We start from the raw sequence: 20,201 nt of genomic DNA on the forward strand, positions 1-20,201 counted from the left end.
GACCGCCGACTGAAAACAATAGAAAAAAAGCAACAATCGCTCCTCAAGTGAGCTTTAAGTGTGCCATGCGCGTATCCTAAGGCTTGGAAGTGATTCATACCATCTCTATGATATGCACTGGAGTAGAAGAAAGACCCGTACCCGTCCGGCAAAGCACCAAGAAAGCTAAAATTTAGCTTTTGTTCGGCCGTTTCTCAGTGTACGTTTAGTGGAGCCGCGCGATGGTCGTTTGTTTTTATTGAGATCGCACGCCCGCAGAGAGTGACTTTCACCAGCACACCTTCACTCATCTTTTGTTTATCTGCAGGTGAATACTAAGTCGGCTTTTGTTTCTGATAACAGGCCACGGGTAAGTCGATTTACACATATCAATATGTAAATGGTCCGGAAAACGTCTCTTTGCATATAAGATTCCGTTCCACCCCAACTATCAACTCGAGATTTTATTCAATTAGATAAGGAATTATTAATAATTGTGCGTGTGCTGACATGTATTTGTTCAGTGATGCTACTTTCAATGCAAATATCATTCTACTTACTTAAATCTCTTTATTTTATCAGGTGTTCTCCGAGGATAGGCTTTGCTTTAATATAATAAGTGTGCAATTGTTGAATTAAATTTGTTTTTAATTGAATGTGTTTAGTTTTGTAGCTCAAGGTTACAATAGTGCAACTTAAGTGATACACGATTTAAATTACGATGCTATATAGGTACTGATTATATACGAAATAGGTAGGTAATGTGTTCAGGAATTTTTTGGACTGGAAGAACCAAACGGTTTTAATTTTTGTCGCTGCTGGCTATAGCGCTCGAATAGTTTAAATTAACCCAAGTCAACGACATGGACTTAATTGGTCTCATAATTCGCTAAAAATTACGTAATCTTTCTCATACAGAGTGTTCCTGTAAGTAAGAGGAAAGTACGTGAGATGAATGAACAAAACGACTTCAGCATTTTTCCACGGCAGTTGTTGATACCGATACAAACTTTCCTTCTTAAATAAGTCTTATAAAGGCGTTATTCCTATTTCATGCAGTGAAACAAATATTCGTTTTCACTATTTCCCATATAAATATAAATTTCATTTCACTCATTTCAAATGTAATCCGGTTTTCATTTGAATGCTCTACTCCTTTCGTATTTATATCGTGTTCAATTCTGTTGAAGTATTACTAATTAATTTTGCAAAAATGAATATGCTTATATCGTATCTGTCATATTAATTATCGTATGCAAAGAAATGCCAATTTTGCTTTGTTTTATGTTTAACAACACGGGGAAGGCTTCTGTGCTTTAGTTTTGATCACCCTGTAATTATACCTAATTTCTGATAATCGCGTGTTATTACTGCAAACTGGTACACGAACTATTATTAAATTTACGGTGTATTTAACATAGTTAATCACCGTATCATTAATCGTGGCTTTTATTAACCTTTGTTTTGATAGGTAAACAAACAAAACATTACTAAGAATCTTGCGCGAGACGGTACAAAAATTGTGTCGTCAAGAACAAGGACAAGACGTTGTTTTCGTACCAGTTGCTGTCGGATCCCTCCTCTACTTCCGAATGACCCCTCGTTTGACTTATTTTATCAAACAGGATGTCCGGAAATCCGACTTGGGTTTTGAATTCTGACGACATTAAAACAGACTACAGTTTTAATGGCATATTTTCGTGTGTAATAATCGTGTACGTGTCCATTGCAACACATAAATCAATATTTTTATTTGGTTTGAAAAACATTTATGCCACAGAATGCAATAAAAATGTTGTGTGCAAAGGACGAGGGAATAATATAGTTAAAGTACCCCAGTGAAGATACTGACAATTAGAACAATTCCAGCAATTCCTGAACATTTCGAGTTATGTAGAAAAACACGAAATGTTTCACAACAATTTAAAATCCCTCTTATCAACAGACCGGAAATATATTTTTCATTTTTTTACCACAATCATGGGCGTATAGCTAGAATTTTTGCTTGAGGTGAGACCAGGGCAAGCTCTATGGAGCCTTTAAAAATAAGCTTTCGCAATATTCGCAAACTTGCCGATTAAAATATCAAACACCTTAACATGTTTTTTAATTTTATTCTAAATAAAAAATGTCACGCAGTCATCGACTTACGGATATGATGATATGAAGATATGATAGACGATAATATTAAATCTCTCTTAGCTATGCCTATGATGAGCATTTTATAGCCATTATACCATCTTTATACAGGATGTTTCGGTTTATATTTCGATTATTCTTTCACAGGAAATATTAGTGCTGATACATATTTGAAAAAAAACATATTTTATAAAAAATTTCGGATTTTGATGAAATTTTATTTAACGATTTGTGTGATTAAAATTAAACAATTACTAAATTTGATTATAAAGTCACTGTTTATAACCCATTGTGGTGATTGTAAGTAAAAAGATCCTATTTTATTCTAAAAACGGTAGATTTTTTACTTATTTTTGCTTTCTTAACAGCTACCAAGCACCGGAAATTTTACCCGGAGTTTTCCCCGGAATCACTCCGGACTTTTTTCCTGGAGCCCCCGGAGTTTTTTTGGAGTTTCCCCCCCGCACTTTTTCCCGGACTTTCTCCCCGGAGTTTTTCCCTGGGCTCTTTTCGCAGGACTTTTCACCCGGAGCATTTACCCGAAGTTTTTCCTCGAACCTTTCTACCGGAGTTTTCCTGAAGTTTTTTCCGGGACCTTTTCCCCGGTACTTATATTCTTGCCGCTTGTATAGAAAGTTTTTGTTTCAAAAATAGAGAGCAATTTTCTAAGTAACTCTAATTTTCGAACTATAGTAGGATCGTATTCGATGCAAAGTAGAGCAAAAAGTTGTCAAAGTTGTCCTTTTATCAAACGAAAATCGTGTCATCATTTTTAGGAGGCGTAAGATAAATCATTTCAAATTTAAAATAAAATTCAATGTAAAATCTGAAATACCGCTGCATACGCACTGTGTTCTGGTAGTAGCTGTAGTCGCCCAGGTGCATCGAGTGTACGAACTGGTCGGTTATACGTCAAATACTAACCTGGCGAGCTTTGCCGTCAATTAGAGAGCGCTTCCAAAAAACAAGTAAACAACAGTGGCGCGTACAGAGGTAAAATGTAGTACATATGTGGAATTTAGGAAACAAACTGGATTTATAATAAATTACATATTGAGATAAATTAACGCATTCACCACGAGAGAAAGCAAGAAAAGACCTTTCCAACGAGGTATAACACTATGGGCTTTTGATGAGCCAATACTTAAAAAAATACATTTTTCTGATCAGACATTAGGGGCTTCCCCCACTCTTTCTGTCGAGAGATAGAATAAAAATTTTTTCCCGAAGCTCTAGGGCCTATACTTTGCCTAATATCGTACCTCGCCCATCTTAGTGGGACACCCTGTACACGATGTTTCTTAAGTACAGGTCAAAAATTCAGGGGCGTATTCTGTGGCCAAAAATAGGGTTTCTTCATTAATGTTTTGACCTCTACTTATGAAACTCCCTGTACATGTATTTTACATATGTAAGTATAACTGAATGTGTACAGGGATCTTTAGACAGCGTGGATTCATCGCAGACGTTTTTACCCATTTCAGTGGAAGATAAGATAAAAATATGACGAAACCAACGGATGTATATGTTTCATGATTCCAGTCCTCTGAAATGTTTACTATTGCTTCTAGACTTTTACATTTAAAATATTGCTAAAATAACGAATATTTCACAAGATTTAATCCTATGTACTTAAAACTATCCCTTATCTTTGAGAACAATCTATTACGTTATCGTCAAAATAACATAAGATAATAGTAACAAAAGTAGACGAGAGCACATCAATCAGTTTTTACTCTGTTATCGCAAGTAGCTTGTGCCCAAAAATAACGTCTAAACGGCTGTGATCAAAATTCGTAAATTCTTTGTTAATTAAGCATCTGGTACGTAGGATTTTAACTGTTTCATTAAAGTATCTAATCGGTTAATTTTACTGATAGCGCAGTTAAAAGTTTCCGAATTAATTCTCTCCGTTTGAATTCATTCAAACATCTGGTGTTAGTATTTTAAAAATTATAAGCTGTTATGTGCGCTAAATTTTACATACCTACAGCCTTTCAGGAGCCTTAAGTGAATGAACGGACATATTTTTTACAGTAATATTAATATAATGACTCATCGCTATGATGCCAACTGACCGTTGGGTACTCCCCGTAGAAAAAAATTCTTAAAAAATATACATTGTTATATCTTTATCTCTAGACGAGTAGACGCGATAGATAAATTAATCAGTATATTATTTTTAAACTGATGATGTAAATTCGTTAAAACTAGGTAGTTAATTTATTACCGATGTTTTTCTCGAGCAAATTTATGTTAAATTTCAACTGATTTTCTCGTTATCACGCAACAAAATTGCCATATGGGATTTGCTCACAGATTTATATTTTCTCTCAAGATAAATGACTTTAAAAAATTTTGCAATTTTGGTCAAATGACAATGTTTCTTAATGATGTTATTTTAAAACGATACCATGACAACGAAAAAAAGACCCGGAATTTTTTAATGGCGAGTATCCTAACTAGTCCAGACGGTATCTGTTTCAAAAAGCCATATTTGTGTGAATCGTATATCCACGGAGATTTTTGGCTTTTTGGCTTTCAAATATCACTAGAAATTAAAATTTTTCTATGCGCATAAAAAAACGTGGGCTTAACTTTTGGCGGCACAATATGTTAACAAAATTGGAAAAATGTCATATTTTTCTTCCTATTTAATTATGTATCTTTTTACGAGTTGATTTTAGGCGAAAATTGAAGAGGAAAAAAATGTTTGTAATTAAATTTTTTACAAAACATGACTGGTTACAAATCGAATGAATCATGATTATTATGGTAAAAATCGAAAAAATCACAAAAATGGGGTTAAAAAACAATACATTTTAGGGAATTTTCTTGGTGTATTTAAATTGGGTGTAGGACCTTTATACTTGGCTCAAGAAAACCTCAGGTTACGTAGAATCATCACACCAAATTTCATCAAAATCGGTTCGATAGATTTTGCATAATAATTTCGCAATCAAGATTAAAAAAAAATATTGCTAATTTTCAAAATTATGCACAGCAAAAAGGCCCTAGATACTTGAAAATTTAATCACATATAGAAGGGCTCTCAGGCTTTCAAAATTTTTTTGGAAAATTCGAATCCGTCAATTAGGAGAGCTGTGGCGCTTGTTTAAACATTGGTCGAATTTTTATACTTATAAACAATTAGAACTTTATGAATATTCAATCAAATCAATTTTTTTAAAGCAGGTTTTAAAAGTTCTTGGAAAGACGCTTCTTTAAAAAAAAAACAGATCGATTGATCAATTAGGATTGCAAAATTATTATGCAAAATCTATCGAAACGATTTTGATGACATTTGGTGTGATGATTCTACATAACATGAAGTTTTCTTGAGCCAAGTATAAAGGTCCTACACCCAATTTAAATGCACCAAAAAAATTCCCTAAAAAATATTGTTTTTTAACCCCATTTTTGTGATTTTTTCGATTTTTACCATAATAATCATGATTCATTCGATTTGTAACCTGTCATGTATTGTAAAAAAATTAATTACAAACATTTTTTTCCTCTTCCATTTTCGCCTAAAATCAACTCTTAAAAAGATACATAAGTAAATAGGAAGAAAAATATGACATTTTTCCTATTTTTTAACATATTGTGCCGCCAAAAGTTAAGCCCGCGTTTTTTTTTATGCGCATAGAAAAATTTTCATTTCTAGTGATATTTGAAAGCCAAGAATCCCGTGGATATACGATTCACCCAAACCAAAACAGATACCGCCTGGTCTAAACCGAAAATGCACTGAAAATTTGTCCGTCATTCAAAATGACATTTGTGACAGAGGTCTATCCTGTATTTTCCTTTGAGGCCCCTTAAAAGATGAATGGATGGAAAAATCTTTTGAAATTGTAATAAGGTATCTACTTTTATTATTATACAGGCCCTTATTGAAAAGAAACTGCTTTTAAAGGAGTCTTTTAACTAAAAGTTATCACAAAACATTCATTAATGTAGACCAGTAATCTAGGATGTAGAGTTGTCGATTATTTGAACTACTACGGCGACAGTAGTTCAATAGAGCTGTTGAAATCATCAGATTAACCTAACCTATAAAACATTAGATTGGTTTTAAGTTTTAATGGCATTAGTTAACTGTTAAGTCAAAGAGTAATCGTATTAGCCTGGTCTGACTGTTTTAAAATGTCTTGGACACTTAGGACTACAAAAAAACAACAAAAATTAAAAAAATCTGGAAGGAAATGCTTTAAAGAGGCAAAATAAACTGATAGCCCCTACTCGCATAGAAATTTAGACACGAAAATGTTTTTTAATGAACTGGTATTGCAGTATTTCTTTGCCCCGAATCATGTGATCATATATTATTTCACATGTAACTAAATTTTAAAGGAATCATTACAGAATGGACTTTTAAATACTCATGGTTTTTCAAGTTTAGGCTACACGTTTGTGAGAATTGGGCGTACGGACGGGCGGACGGATATACTATCACTTAGATTATACATATCGACATCGACACGGAGTTCGAGTGAAAAAGAAAGTCGCAGGCGGAGGCCCGCGGCCATCCTCGGTGTTTCTTTTCGTTCGCACCTCTCGTTGCCGGTTTCTACCGTCGTTACTGTCCATGAAAGTAAGTGGAATTTCTTCTAAAAATATACAAGCTGATTTATAACCAAACAAAATCGAATTCTTCAGGAATAATACTCTCAGTAAGAGCGGGTATTTAGAGTTGAAGAATAAACTCGACGAGCTATTTTCGACCTAACAGGAAACAGTTCCAGACCGCCACGAAATGCGAGATAATTAAAACAGTGCACGTCCGCTGCCGATGTACGGGGTGTTATCTTGTAACTTACCCCAACGTATAACTTCAGAAGAAACGTAAATTCCAAATTAATATTAGCTTAAGCTTCGTTATTCTAAATCAAACACCTTCAAAGATATTTTAGAAGAGGTGACATTTAATTTTTTAATTTTAACACCCTTGACATTTGAAAACTTTTGATTTGCGGACCCATTTTATGTGACCTTTTTATTTTAAAATCATTCACTCAATCACCCCTTAAAGCTTGTCGACGTAACTAATTAACGCCCTGTTTGTAATACAAAAATATTTGCTAGAGACAAAACATTCGTATATTTCTCATTAAAAAAAATCCTATTAACAACATAAAGTATAGGAAAACCAGTAAAATATCTTTTCTTTGATCCAGATATTCGTTGTTATTTTTTGAGAATTTTGTCCTTAAATTCGGAAACCAGTTTATTTCTCTAGGCTTTTTCAAATACCGTCTACATAATTAAAACTATTAGGAGTAAATTTGTGCAAATTTGTTTTCAATTTCAATATTTATGAAATATCGATTGACAAATTCTCGCCTACACCGATTAGAGTTATACGTAAACCAGATATTTCTTAATATGTCTTTTAAAAAAAACGAATGTAAAGTGACATTTCAGCAACCAACTTTCTGAATAAGTGATTGTCGTCCTCATTTATCGTTTCACAACAAAAATAGACCGCTTTAATATAAACCAGTCTAACACATGTTAAGATCTGTTACCATTAAGCATATCAATTAAAACAGCTCGAGTATTTATATCAATTAAATGTATAATAAAGCACCCAGTCTAGCATCTGTATACGTGAAAATTAAACACTAAAGTTCATCAATAAATTCAAATCTGATAAGAGATGTTCTCTCACTTAAAGTTAAACACCCTGTAACTCGCAAATTAAGCAAAGAACCATGGATTAATTACATTAAAATGTGTTATCGATTAAAATTGAAAATTGCTGTGGAGACGAGTTATTTTTGACCTCAGAATAAAGTTGCGACCATAAAAAATATTGCCCATGGTTTTAATTTAAAGACGCTGTGTATGTTTCCTTGCTCTTTTCTTTTTCAATTGAAAAATCAAAAACATTAAGATCAAATTTATTCAACAATACATCTTTACCCATAATTTGTCTCATTCTTAGTTGCTAACTGACCTTATCTATTTCATTGTATTCCACAAACCCAAGGGTTCATTCCAATGTCAACTAGTCGTAATAATAAACAAGCATAATATGTGAACAACAACAAAGCAATAACTGCAATCGCGATAGTAAATTTTTTTATTGGTATTAGCTGGAAACATCGCTATAGACATAAACTGAGTACTAGAAACGCTATTAATTTAAGTAATGTAATTTAGAAGCTCCTGCATATTTTATTTAATATTTCTTCTGATCAGCCCAGAGATTGCTATGATTTTCTTAAATACGTATGTCATTTTGTCGTTCCGCTTGTACACAGATCTCTAGTGTGCTTAGAAAACAATTGAAGTCACGTTTTAAGGCATATGCCACTCACACGCTAAGTATTTTTACTTTTTTGGCTCTGTGATTTGCATTCAAATTAGTCTTGAACGACCGCCACTTCAGAAAGGTACAAGCCAGGATAAGTTGATGTATTTCAAAAGTTAAAACATTTTTATAAATAAGAGGATGAGGGTACAATACAAGAAAATTTTAAGCTAAATAAAAGCCTGTAGTAAAAATAAAATACAAATATTGGAAGGAAGTCATGATATCTGAGAAAATAAACAAATCGATATCATTCTTGAGTTTTATGGGACCGATTTACTGTTACTGTTCTCGTAGTGGATCGACAATGCAAATGAAAAATAAAAACTGACTTTCACAGACTTGATTTATTTATTTACTTTTTTTAATTCAAATAATCTTAGGACCTTAGGAGTCTATAACCATCTTACACCAGGAAAATTCAAAATAAAAGAGAAACTCGAAAAAAGTCCTATCCGCGAGATTATTGTAAAATTGTCTAAAGGAACATAATACAAGACATCTCTCATTTCGTGAATCAAAAAATTTTATTTTAATAACTTTTCTATTTAAACAAATAAGTGAGGCAAACAGTTTCTTCACTTTGCAGGGAAAACCATCAATTTTAGCGAAAAGTGACTCACAGCAGCTTGTAGGGAGTAAAATTATCTACAAAATGAGATCGGATTAAAATCGGTTAATAAACAAAAAAGTTGTTGCAAAAAAACAAGAAGTGCCCATTTTTTTATTTGTTTATAACTATCGCATTTATTGTTAAAATTTTATAAAACCTATGACAAGTTGAGGGTTTTGTCATAATTCAAAAGTGTGCCAAAAATGGGAAAGTAATTTATGAATTTTCACTTTAATTTTACATTTAAATCGTAACAAAATATTGAAACAACAAGTTTACTTTGCCTTAATATGTAAAAAAAATAACATTTTAAATGAACGAGGGCTTCATTTATTTATTTAATAATAGTGAAATAATTCCGAAATTGAAATTTTAATTAATATTTCGTTTAACAATAATTTTTGTGACATTTTTGTAACTTAAAAAAAAATAAGTATAAAAGATGCAGTTTTTCTGGGGTTCAGGGCTATTCTACGAATTCGTAAATATGCCTATTGTTATTTTTTCGTCGAGCTACCCCAGTTTAAAAAAGAAATAAGTTACTACGATGAATAGAAGCCGAGATATTGCAAAATTTACAGCGCGCATCAATTTGAACTTATTTTGCGAAAAATTCAAGTCTTAATATTTATAAACAATTGCGCTACGATTTAAAAATAAAATCTTATCTTGGCTCCTGTTGGTCGTAGAGGGTACTTTTTTATTTTAAAACTGTATTTTTGCCAGCTATCCATTGCATCTATTTTCGGTGAGATAGCATAAACAACAATGTTATTCAAATTGTTTATAAGCGAAAAACGCACGGTTTTTTAATGCACAATTTGAGAGTGTTACTGTCAAAGAAACATTTTTTATAGGTCGCTTAATTACGTCTTTAAGATTACAATGACGCTTTCAGAATCATGTTTGGTTGAAAATTAACGCCTGTACTGAGGCTTAAAGTTCATAACTTTTGGAGCCTCCGTTATAAACAAATTGAATTGTGCGAAAACTGTTGCACCTACAGCGCCCACTTTTGGCACACTTTTTAAGTATGACAAAACCCTCAACTTATCAGAGGTTTTATAAAATTTTAACAATAAATGCGATAGTTATAAACAAATTAAAAAATGGGTACTTTTCTTGTTTTTTTGCAATAACTTTTTTGTTTATTAACCGATCTTAATTTAACGGGTCTCATTTTGTAGATAATTTTATCCCCTACGAGCTGTCCGTGAGTCACTTTTCGCTAAAATTGATGGTTTTCCCTGCAAAGTGAAAAAACTGTTTTCCTCACATAATTGTTTAAATAGAGTTAGCTAATAAAAGTTTTTGACTTACGAGATGAGAGATATCTTGTATTATGTTCCTTTAGACAATTTTACAATAATCTTGCGGATAGGACTTTTTTCGAGTAAAAGTTTAATTTGCTTGGTCTATCTCAATTATTTTGAATTTATGTGACCTGTCACTGTTACGACGTCGCGTGCATCTCGTGCCTTCAGAATTCTTAACCTCTAAACATTATCGATTATTCATTAAATAAAACCAAATGTTAAAAGTTGTGACAAACTGAATTTCCCCTTCGTTAGTACCAAGTTACCTACCTCATAAACTTTAGCGAAATCTCTATACAACTTAAAAGCAATTTTTTTTTAAATCTAATGTAATAATTACTTGAAACTAAATGTAAAATTGTCCAGTCTTTCGATCAAATATATTTTGTCGTCATCCTTATCTTGATTTATACCGCGGCGAATCTTTCAAAACGACGCTATTTTTAGGCCTGAAGCAACCATGAACAACAAGCACAGCCTGTCCACTAGCAAACTCAATGGGAATTCGAATATACCGTTAAGAAGGCAGCTGAGCAGGCACTGTTCGAGCCCTTGCGGCGCTTCCAAGATACCCGTCAACGATCCCCAGGCCCACAGGTGGAAGCAGAAATACGAGGAGTCGGAAGATCGGAGGAAACTGCTCCTGACCGAGAAAGAGAAAGGTAAGGATGCAGTCGGGCGGTCATTCGAGGATAATGGAGAAATTGCTTTCTATTTTCTTTGTGGGGAAAAAAAGAAAATTCTACGCGCACGTATGTTTCTACTTGTTGGAACTGTACATGCTAGAATTTTTTTGTTACCGAGTTGTTTATTTAAATAAGTACCTAACGTTCGGAAATTTATTGTTAATTTTAATAAGAATGTTTCTGCAACGAAAAAATTTTCTTCTATAAATAAAATTATAAAAGAAATACAAATTATTTTAGTCGAATTATTATCGTATTATGTAAGACTTGCTTAATAATTGATTTGCACATAATTAATACATAAAAATAACTCAAGGGGTCCATATGGCCCTCCAGGAAGTACACTCTCCAAATTATAAATGTAGTACTTGGAAGTAAAGAACTTGATACATTTGCAATTCGACTTTTTACAATCATCAGTAATATGTTCAAAATTAAAAGTGTCTTGTTAAATTTTTAAAAGAAGCATTACATTTTTAAATGAAACCAACATTTTATTGTTTACTTGTGCGCTATGTTTCTAAGTAGGGATGATCTATTTAAAATTATTTTCGACCGAATTACGTTGCAGCTCTAAGGACGTTAAACGACATAGAAAAGAAGTACTTAAATCTGCAAGTGAAACATGAACATTTAGAGACGGAACTGTTCGAAAAAAACGAGGAATTCACGAAACTGTCAACTGCCTCGAAAAATTTGTACAAAGAATATGAGACTCTTAAAAACCAATATGAGACGGAGACCAGGGCTATGTCAGGGTAAGTGCAATATATTAGTAGCATTAATATAACACACAAAAAATCACTTGCCATTACTTTGTACTTGGAATAAAATAAAACACATTTTCTTTCTTAGAAACATCACTAGGAATTACAGGTAATGATCGTTACCACTGGTACACGTCTTTATACCCAAATTTAAAATTTGCCTCTGACCTGCAGACTATCGTTTCGACCAAAATAATTGGCAATATGTATAATATACAGGGTGTTCCTAAATATCATGTACATAAAGAAGGGGGTAATTCTTTGGTTTATTTCATGACTAAAAGTTTATATAAACATAGGCGCGCAAACCCTTCGTTACCGATCTACAGGGCGTTGAAATTTTAAGATTTTTTTTAGTTTTTTTCTTTATAGCTCCCACAGTTTTTGAGATATTTAGCTCAAATTTGGAATATAGGTTACGCTGTAGGGCTTACATCATTAGTGCTGGTAGATTCTAAAATCAAAATTGAATTTTATGTTTTGTTGAAAAACTTTTTTGCCTCTTATGATTTTTTCGTATCTGTGACCGTTATCTAGAAAAAAAATAAAAAACGATTTTATGTAATTCGTTATACTCCGCGGTCGAAATTATAGAGAGTGACTCATCGCTAGCTTTTGGACTAGGAAGGGGAATGAAGCGTGCTGGGAACGAAAATCCATTGGCGTGTCTGCGTAAAAAGCAACAAGATATAGAAAATATTGAAAAAAGATAATAAAAGATAACATCTAATATTTTTTTACGGTTTGCTATAACCGGCACTTTGATCCATTTTAATTATTACAGCTTTTTCAAACGTCCCATTTGTTTTTTTATTTTATAAATTTATTATAGCCACGGAATTAGACCCCTCGTCTACGCCTATGCTATGACGAGTAAATCAAGTCCGTTTACACCCACTAAAAAAGCATTTCCCTATTCCCTACCAAGTGCAAAAGACAGAGATAGAATATAGTTCAGTGTAACTCAGTCTATAGACGATTATAGATTCTATCGATGTGCTTAGCGAGCGGCAAAAAGATAAATAATATTGAACCGTTATAAAAATCATTTTATATTTTATACGCGTTATAGTAATAGTGTTTTTATATTATGTCTGAGTCACTCTCTATAATTTCGACCGCGGAATATAGATGAAATTTAAATTCTTAAAATGGTCCAGTAGGCTCTGCCTTTATTTAGACAATTTTCTTGTTTCTATTAATTTTGACAGTTCGCATTTGAAATAGTAACTTGGGTCTGTATATGTTTAAAAATTAAAGGTTTATGTTATAAACTGTAAGGTGTCAAAGTATTTTTTCTACAAACGTCAAAAAATGACAAGGTTTGCGCATTGACAACAATATGCGAAGTGTCACTTTTTTTCGGATTCTTACGTTGCCATGACACCGTGCGCGAAATACTTCGCGCACTAGGGTGCGAAGTATTTCGCACACTGCATGTAAATTAATAAGAGTTTTGTATTTCAATCTTTGAAAAAATGAAGCAAAACTCCAAATTATTATTTATTTTTAAATGAATAACAATTAAATACTTTTAAAATAATGATAGAATTTTACAATAACTTTAGTTATTATTTACAATATTAACATTAATCGTACAACCAGTACACGAACCAATATTTATTCCTAAACCAGATAATTCGGGTTCAGCTCGGGATATTGGGGTTTTGGGGGTTTGTTTGTAGAAAAAATATTGTTTGCATCTCGTGCGCGAACTACTTTGGTGGTCTCGAATAATTTTTTAACTCGGCTTCGCCTCGTTAAAAAATTCAATTCTCTGAAAAAGAGTTAATATAAACGTAGATCGACATATGCTTCGTTTCCGAAATACAGTATTTGAATTTTAATTTTTTATTTATTTTTATTAATTAGGTATTTCAAAGATATTGACTCGAAATTTGATGGTTGTATTTTATTAAGAAATATGGACAGTAACCTACTAGATAATGTATCAATAATATTACTAAAAATTATACAATTTGCCATAAAATATGTTTTATTTTTTTCAAAATCGGTGCATCCTACGAAAAAAATTGAAGAGACCAATTTCATTCAGAATTGATGGCGGATTTTTAAAAAAATATCAAAACGGGAAAAACTCAGGACGTACCATTTTTTTATTAAAAAAGGTTGTGACATTCTCGCACGAACGCCACTGATGCAAGTCGAAATATGCACATTTACCCCTCTCAAGCGTTTTTTAAATTTCGAGTCAATATCTTTCAAGCTCTGAAATAATTAATTTAAAAAAAAATTTAAATTTAAAATTTAAACACTACATCGGAAACGAAGCATATTTCGATCTACGTTTATATGAATTCTTTTCACAAAAAACTTCGGCAACCACCCCCTAAAATATTTCGCACTTATTTACAAACACCCTGTATAAAAACAGACAATTTAAGTTAATCGTGGTACGTAAGACATAAAACGTGTAATATTCACATTTACATACGATGTGAATCGTGTAAAAAGTCAGTTTAAATGTGTAGAATCTAAAATATGAATTTAACCTTCAATATTTTGTCACGGTTGAAGAAAAAACGCTACTTATTTTGCATAATAAAATGAATGTTGTGGAAATGTTTAGGTCACAATAGCTTTGGACTATTAGAAAAACGACATAATGCATTTTCAGGAATATATTCCATGATTTTGTCAGCCTTTCTCTCAAGTGACGTCACCACATGCGCATAGGCATACCTTATATTCACATCACGACGTAATTAAAAAATGCAATATTACAAAATGCCACACTTCTATGGCAACGTACGCATGTGACTGCCCCCAAATGGAGTATTCATTCACTAAAAGACCCCATCCTTGCGATTATCTGATTTCCGCCGGCATCTTCCTGGCGGTGTGTGCCAAAATCGTCTTAGACTTGAATATTACAAGTTACGTAAGGTGCGTACATTTCCAAATTTAAAAACTCCCGCCCCATTTGTCACTTTGACGGCGATTTGCTAAAAATTCGATGTGTGTACGCCGCGCTGATGTACCGTAAACTTTTCAGGGCCCTCAAGGACGCCACGCACTGGTACAAGGAGAACAAGGTGCTCAAGAGGCGGACGCTGCTCCTAGTGGACAAAGATACGGTCGACGAGGGGGTCGACGCGGGCGATGGGGAGTCTAATTCCGATAACGACATCGAGAATTTGAACAAGACCATCAAGCAGCTCAGCACGGAAGTAGCCGAGCTGCAGACGGAGGTGGATTCGCTGAAGCAGACGGAGTTTCAGACCTCGGAGGAGAATGTGAAACTGGCGGAGGTTAGTTAAAAACCACTATTTTTTAATTACTTGATTATTTAATTAAATCATAGAAATCAGGACGTAGAGATGATTATATGTGCATTTTTTAGGAACTTGAAACTGAAAGACAAAAGAATGAACGCCTGGAATCTAAGCTAGCCGAAGTAATGACGGAACACGATCAGATTCTTCGGGTAACGGAAATGATGAAGAAAGAGCTGGAGGAACAGAAAAAGATCGAGGAGGAATTGAGGGGCAACTTGACAACGTTAAAAATAGAAGCTGACACCAACAAAAGGGAGAGGAACGTACTGGCGCACCAGAGCACTCTGATCTTGCAGGGCCTGTCTGAAAATTCCGACGGAGAGGACTGCATGATGCTGCTGCAGGAAATAGAGGAGTTGAAAAGGAGCTTGGAGGACGAAAGGAATAAGCACGAAGAGGATATCAGTCTGTTACAGGTACAAATTGAATCTGTTTTACACATGTCTAATTTAAATTATTCCGTTTAAGTGATTGTAAGATTGTATTAGATGAATTTACGAATAATTAGAAAATTTTACTAAATTTTTATGACAATATTGACTCAAAATGGTTGGATGATTTTTAGCGATAGATAAGTTTTATGTTGAGTTAGAGACAAACAGACTGGGTATCAATTTTGGAACGTGATTGACATTATTAGCTTCTCTTTGCATTTTTAGGCTTAGTGTCGCATATCTTCCTGCCCCGCTCTCTTTTCTAACCACCCACAAAAATATAGTACACGAAAAACATATTTAGAAGATTTATTTATTCCAGTTGAATTAGATATTGAACGTGAAAAAATTATTAGCAGACATTTTATTACACCTTATGACGAGGAAGATAGAATGGTAATATTATAAAACGTAATTCCAAAGAAGTGACGCTACGCCGGCAAATTGCAAATAATGAGCAAATTTAGGTATTTTTGTCACTTTTTTTAGTGCCCACGAAAATCTAGACGACTTATCGGGAAATTAGTCATTTTTAGTTCAGGTGGTATCTGTTTCGGGTTGGGCAAAACGCATATGATCGGAGATTTTTGCTTAACATCAGAAATGATAAAATTTCTATGCAAATAAAAAAAACGTGGGCTTAATTGTTATTGCAAAAATGTATAAAAAAATAGCAAAAAAAATTCATTTTTTTTTTTTAGATTTTTCATCGACAACAGCATAGCAACTATTCATTTTAAACAAAAATGGAAGAGGAAAAAAGTTTTGTAATTAAATTTTGATCAGGATAGAGTTAGTTGCAATTCGAAAACATAATTATTGTTATTGCAAAAATCAGAAAAATCATTTAAAAAATTGCAAAGAATGTTTATTTGTCAATTTTTTTCAGGCACTTGAATAATACCTAGGATCTTCATACTTTTCCCAATTAAACTTCTTAGTGCATAGAATCATCAGACCAAATTTCATCCAATTCGGTTCGATAGTTTTTACATAATACCTAATTGTTAAATTTTTTTTTTCAAATTAAAAAATTTTCTAAATCAAATTTCTAAAAATCTAAAGCCTTTGAATTGAAAATTTCACCACAAAAAGAAGAGCTCTCAAGCTTTAAAATGATTTTTTAAAAATTCAAATCGGACGATTAGGTGAGCCGTGGTGATTGTTTAAACATTTTCGCAATTTTCACGCTTATAAACAATTGCAATTATTTAATGTTTTTTCAATTTTTTTTTATTTTAAAATATGGTTTGAAAGTACTCGGAAAGACGAGTATTTAAAAAAAAACCTGATGATCCGCCCATTATTTTCGGAGTTATAGCCCGTTAAAGTTAACCCTTATTTACAGCAAAACTATAAGGGTATAAGGGCTGTTTTTTGAACTAATAGGTTTGTCATTCCGAGTACTTTCCAGATATAAATTTTCAAAATTTGCAATCACGGGCGTCCCATTTAAAATGTCACTCAAAGATATTCAAGACCGCGTGAAATCAATGAGGTATCAGTGGTGGGGGGAGCAAACACACAGCTACTCCGATCTGAATTCTCGAGTTCAAAACTGCGACGCTCGGAAAAATTTCACTTATCTCAGCTTCTAATGGACCAATTTCGATGATTTTTTTTTAAATCGATGTCTCGCAACTTAAAAAATTCAATTATCATATTTTCAACTACCTTTTATTATTAATTATTGGACTTTTGACATGCCGATAAACAGTTACTTTAAAAAATGATTAATTTATTATGTTTATTTATTTACTATGTTAATATTCACGACCAAAATTTTTGCATGTTGCACCAGGTAATACTAGTAAGTTTGTTTAAATATTATAAAATTGTTTAAACAATAATTATTTAAATAAACAACTGAAAATTGGTATTAATTTTTAGTTGTACGATAAATTTCTAAAAATCTTTCAAAAAAAAATAAATTGTGAATAATTATAATTTTAATTTTTTCGTTTACTTTTAAAATATTTATCTAAAATTTATTTTTTATTTATAAAAAAAAGTATAAGAATCTTTTGGATACTTAATTAATACCAACAACATGGTGCAACATGCAAAAATTTTGGTCGTGAAAATTAACATAGTAAATAAATAAACATAATAAATTAATCATTTTTTAAAGTAACTGTTTATCGGCATGTCAAAAGTCCAATAATTAATAATAAAAGGTAGTTGAAAATATGATAATTGAATTTTTTAAGTTGCGAGACATCGATTTAAAAAAAAATCATCGAAATTGGTCCATTAGAAGCTGAGATAAGTGAAATTTTTCCGAGCGTCGCAGTTTCGAACTTGAGAATTCAGATCAGAGTAACTGTGTTTGCTCCCACCACCACTGATATCTCATTGATTTCACGCGGTCTTGAATATCTTTTGAGTGACATTTTAAATGGGACGCCCGTGATTGCAAATTTTGAAAATTTATATCTGGAAAGTACTCGGAATGACATACCTATTAGTTCAAAAAACAGCCCTTATACTCTTACAGTTTTGCTTTAAATAAGGGTTAACTTTAACGGGCTATAACTCCGAAAATAATGGGCGGATCATCAGGTTTTTTTTAAATACTCGTCTTTCCGAGTACTTTCAAACCATATTTTAAAATAAAAAAAATTGTTTATAAGCGTGAAAATTGCGAAAATGTTTAAACAATCACCTAATCGTCCGATTTGAATTTTTCAAAAACCATTTTAAAGCTTGAGAGCTTTTCTTTTTGTGGTGAAATTTTTAAGTATTCAAAGGGTTTAGATTTTTAGAAATTTGAATTTGAAAATGTTTTAATTTAAAAAAAAAATAAATTAGGTATTATGTAAAAACTATCGAACCGAATTGGGAATGAAGATCCTAGGTATTATTCAGGTGTCTGAAAAAAATTGACAAATAAACTAAATAATAGTAAAGCATTTTTTTGCAATTTTTTAAATGATTTTTCTGATTTTTGCAATAATAATTATTATTTTTTCGAATTGCAACTAACTATCTTGATCAAAATTTAATTACAAAACTTTTTTTTTCTCTTCAATTTTTGTCTAAAATTGCTAAGTTGTCGGTATACCATTTTTAAAATACATACCGCCTGGACTATTTGTTATAGGCAATTAAATTACCTACAATTTACTTATTTGCAATTTACCAACTTAGTGTTACTTCTTTTGAGTTACTTTTTTGATATAATCATTCTCCAAACCCTTCTCTGTATAGTATTTTTTTTTTTAGGTTTAATGATCTAATTCGACTGGAGTAATTAGGTTAGATGATTTTTTGTTGGAGTGGAAGCTTTTTTTCTTACTTTGTTACATACATTTAGATAATTTTTGTTGGATTCTGGAAAAAATTACATGTTTACCTTTTGCACCACAATAGAATACGTAATAATTTCAATTGACCGCATTTTTTTTTTTTTCAGGAGCGACTCGAAGACGCTCAAAACAACGCACAAATAGAAATCCTAGAAGAGCGCTTGAAACTGGTAGAATCCGAGCTGCAAGCGGCCAACGAACGGGCAGATAGAGCGGAAGAAAAATTGAAAGCCCCTCCCGCGCCTCCACCTCCACCGCCGCCCCCGCCGCCGCCTCTCCTACCCCCGCCATCCCAAGAACCACCCGTGGTGCCCCTGCGAAGACGAAGGAGCAAAATAATCCTGCAGGAGTTGGCGGAATCGATAGGCGTAAAGGAGAATAGTTCGCCAGAGAAAAAAGCAACGGCGCCGGGCGTCAACGAGGACATCATCAACGCCATAAAGGCCGGCCAATTTACCTTAAGGAAGGCTAAGAACGATAAGGAGAAGAAGGACAAGGAGCAGCCGAAAGCCGTGTCGGAGCTGCTCAATATCCTGGGCAGTCTGAGGAGGGCACCCAAGAAGCGGCAAAGCCAGTACATTGGAGATGTGCGGTTATGATCCATTTCTAATGATAGTAAAGTATATTTTGAAAAGTTAACCACTTAGTCATGTTTTTATATTGTAATTTTATATACATTTTTGTTATATATGAATAAAATTTATTATCGTAAGGTGTTATTTTATTGGAGTGGACTAAAGCATGCAAGAGTAGTGGATGTTTTAAAAAAAGGCGCTATAAGATATTTGCGTTTGAAATACAAGATAAATCTTTTAGTCACTAAAAATTTTTAAACAAAAAAATATATGATCCAAGGAAAGAATATCTTCTAAGCCATGCTAAAAAATAACAAACCCCAACTAAAAAAAATATTCTGAAGTAAGAAAAAAATGAGAAGCGAATCATAGAAATAGAATGTGGAGCAGATATGCGACACTAATTGTAAGCTAAAAATTCAAAGAGAATTGAAAAAATTTTACACGCTACAAAAATCATACCCATTCTAAAAATATTTAACCTAAAAAAATATCTGATCCAAGGAAAGAGTATCTAAACAATGCTAAAAATGTATAACTTGAGCTAAGAAAAATATATCCTGAAATATAAAAAAATAATGGTCAGGTAGATAACGGTCTTGTAGGTGGCTATCGAGTAGAAAGGTATTCATAGGCCAGTCAAATTGTCGAAAATACCTCGTTTTTGCCAAAATTTAGTTCACTAAACAAAGACGTAAAATTTAGGAAAAATTGCGCAGAATTGAATGAATGTTAGTGCTTCCTTTCCAAAATGGCGTTCAAAGGT

The 20,201-nt window shown here is 32.8% G+C and overlaps 1 protein-coding gene across 2 annotated transcripts; it reads left to right on the top strand.

Moving 5' to 3' along the window:
• The first annotated feature begins 1 nt into the window (after position 1).
• On the top strand, positions 2 to 19,553 carry LOC108908964 (shootin-1). 2 transcript variants are annotated; one of them, XM_018713166.2, is made up of 6 exons: positions 2 to 349; positions 10,814 to 11,028; positions 11,624 to 11,810; positions 14,836 to 15,091; positions 15,184 to 15,534; positions 18,968 to 19,553. In XM_018713166.2, the coding sequence occupies exons 2-6, from the start codon at positions 10,827 to 10,829 to the stop codon at positions 19,457 to 19,459; spliced, it is 1,488 nt and encodes a 495-aa protein (XP_018568682.1). In that variant the 5' UTR covers positions 2 to 349; positions 10,814 to 10,826; the 3' UTR covers positions 19,460 to 19,553. The 2 variants fall into 2 exon arrangements, with proteins under 2 accessions (XP_018568682.1, XP_018568683.1); XM_018713167.2 differs by lacking the exon at positions 2 to 349 and adding an exon at positions 3,844 to 3,941.
• The last annotated feature ends 648 nt before the right edge of the window (positions 19,554 to 20,201 follow it).

Source organism: Anoplophora glabripennis, unplaced genomic scaffold, assembly GCF_000390285.2.
Source record: "Anoplophora glabripennis isolate ALB-LARVAE unplaced genomic scaffold, Agla_2.0 scaffold373, whole genome shotgun sequence".
Taxonomy (NCBI): domain Eukaryota; kingdom Metazoa; phylum Arthropoda; class Insecta; order Coleoptera; family Cerambycidae; genus Anoplophora; species Anoplophora glabripennis.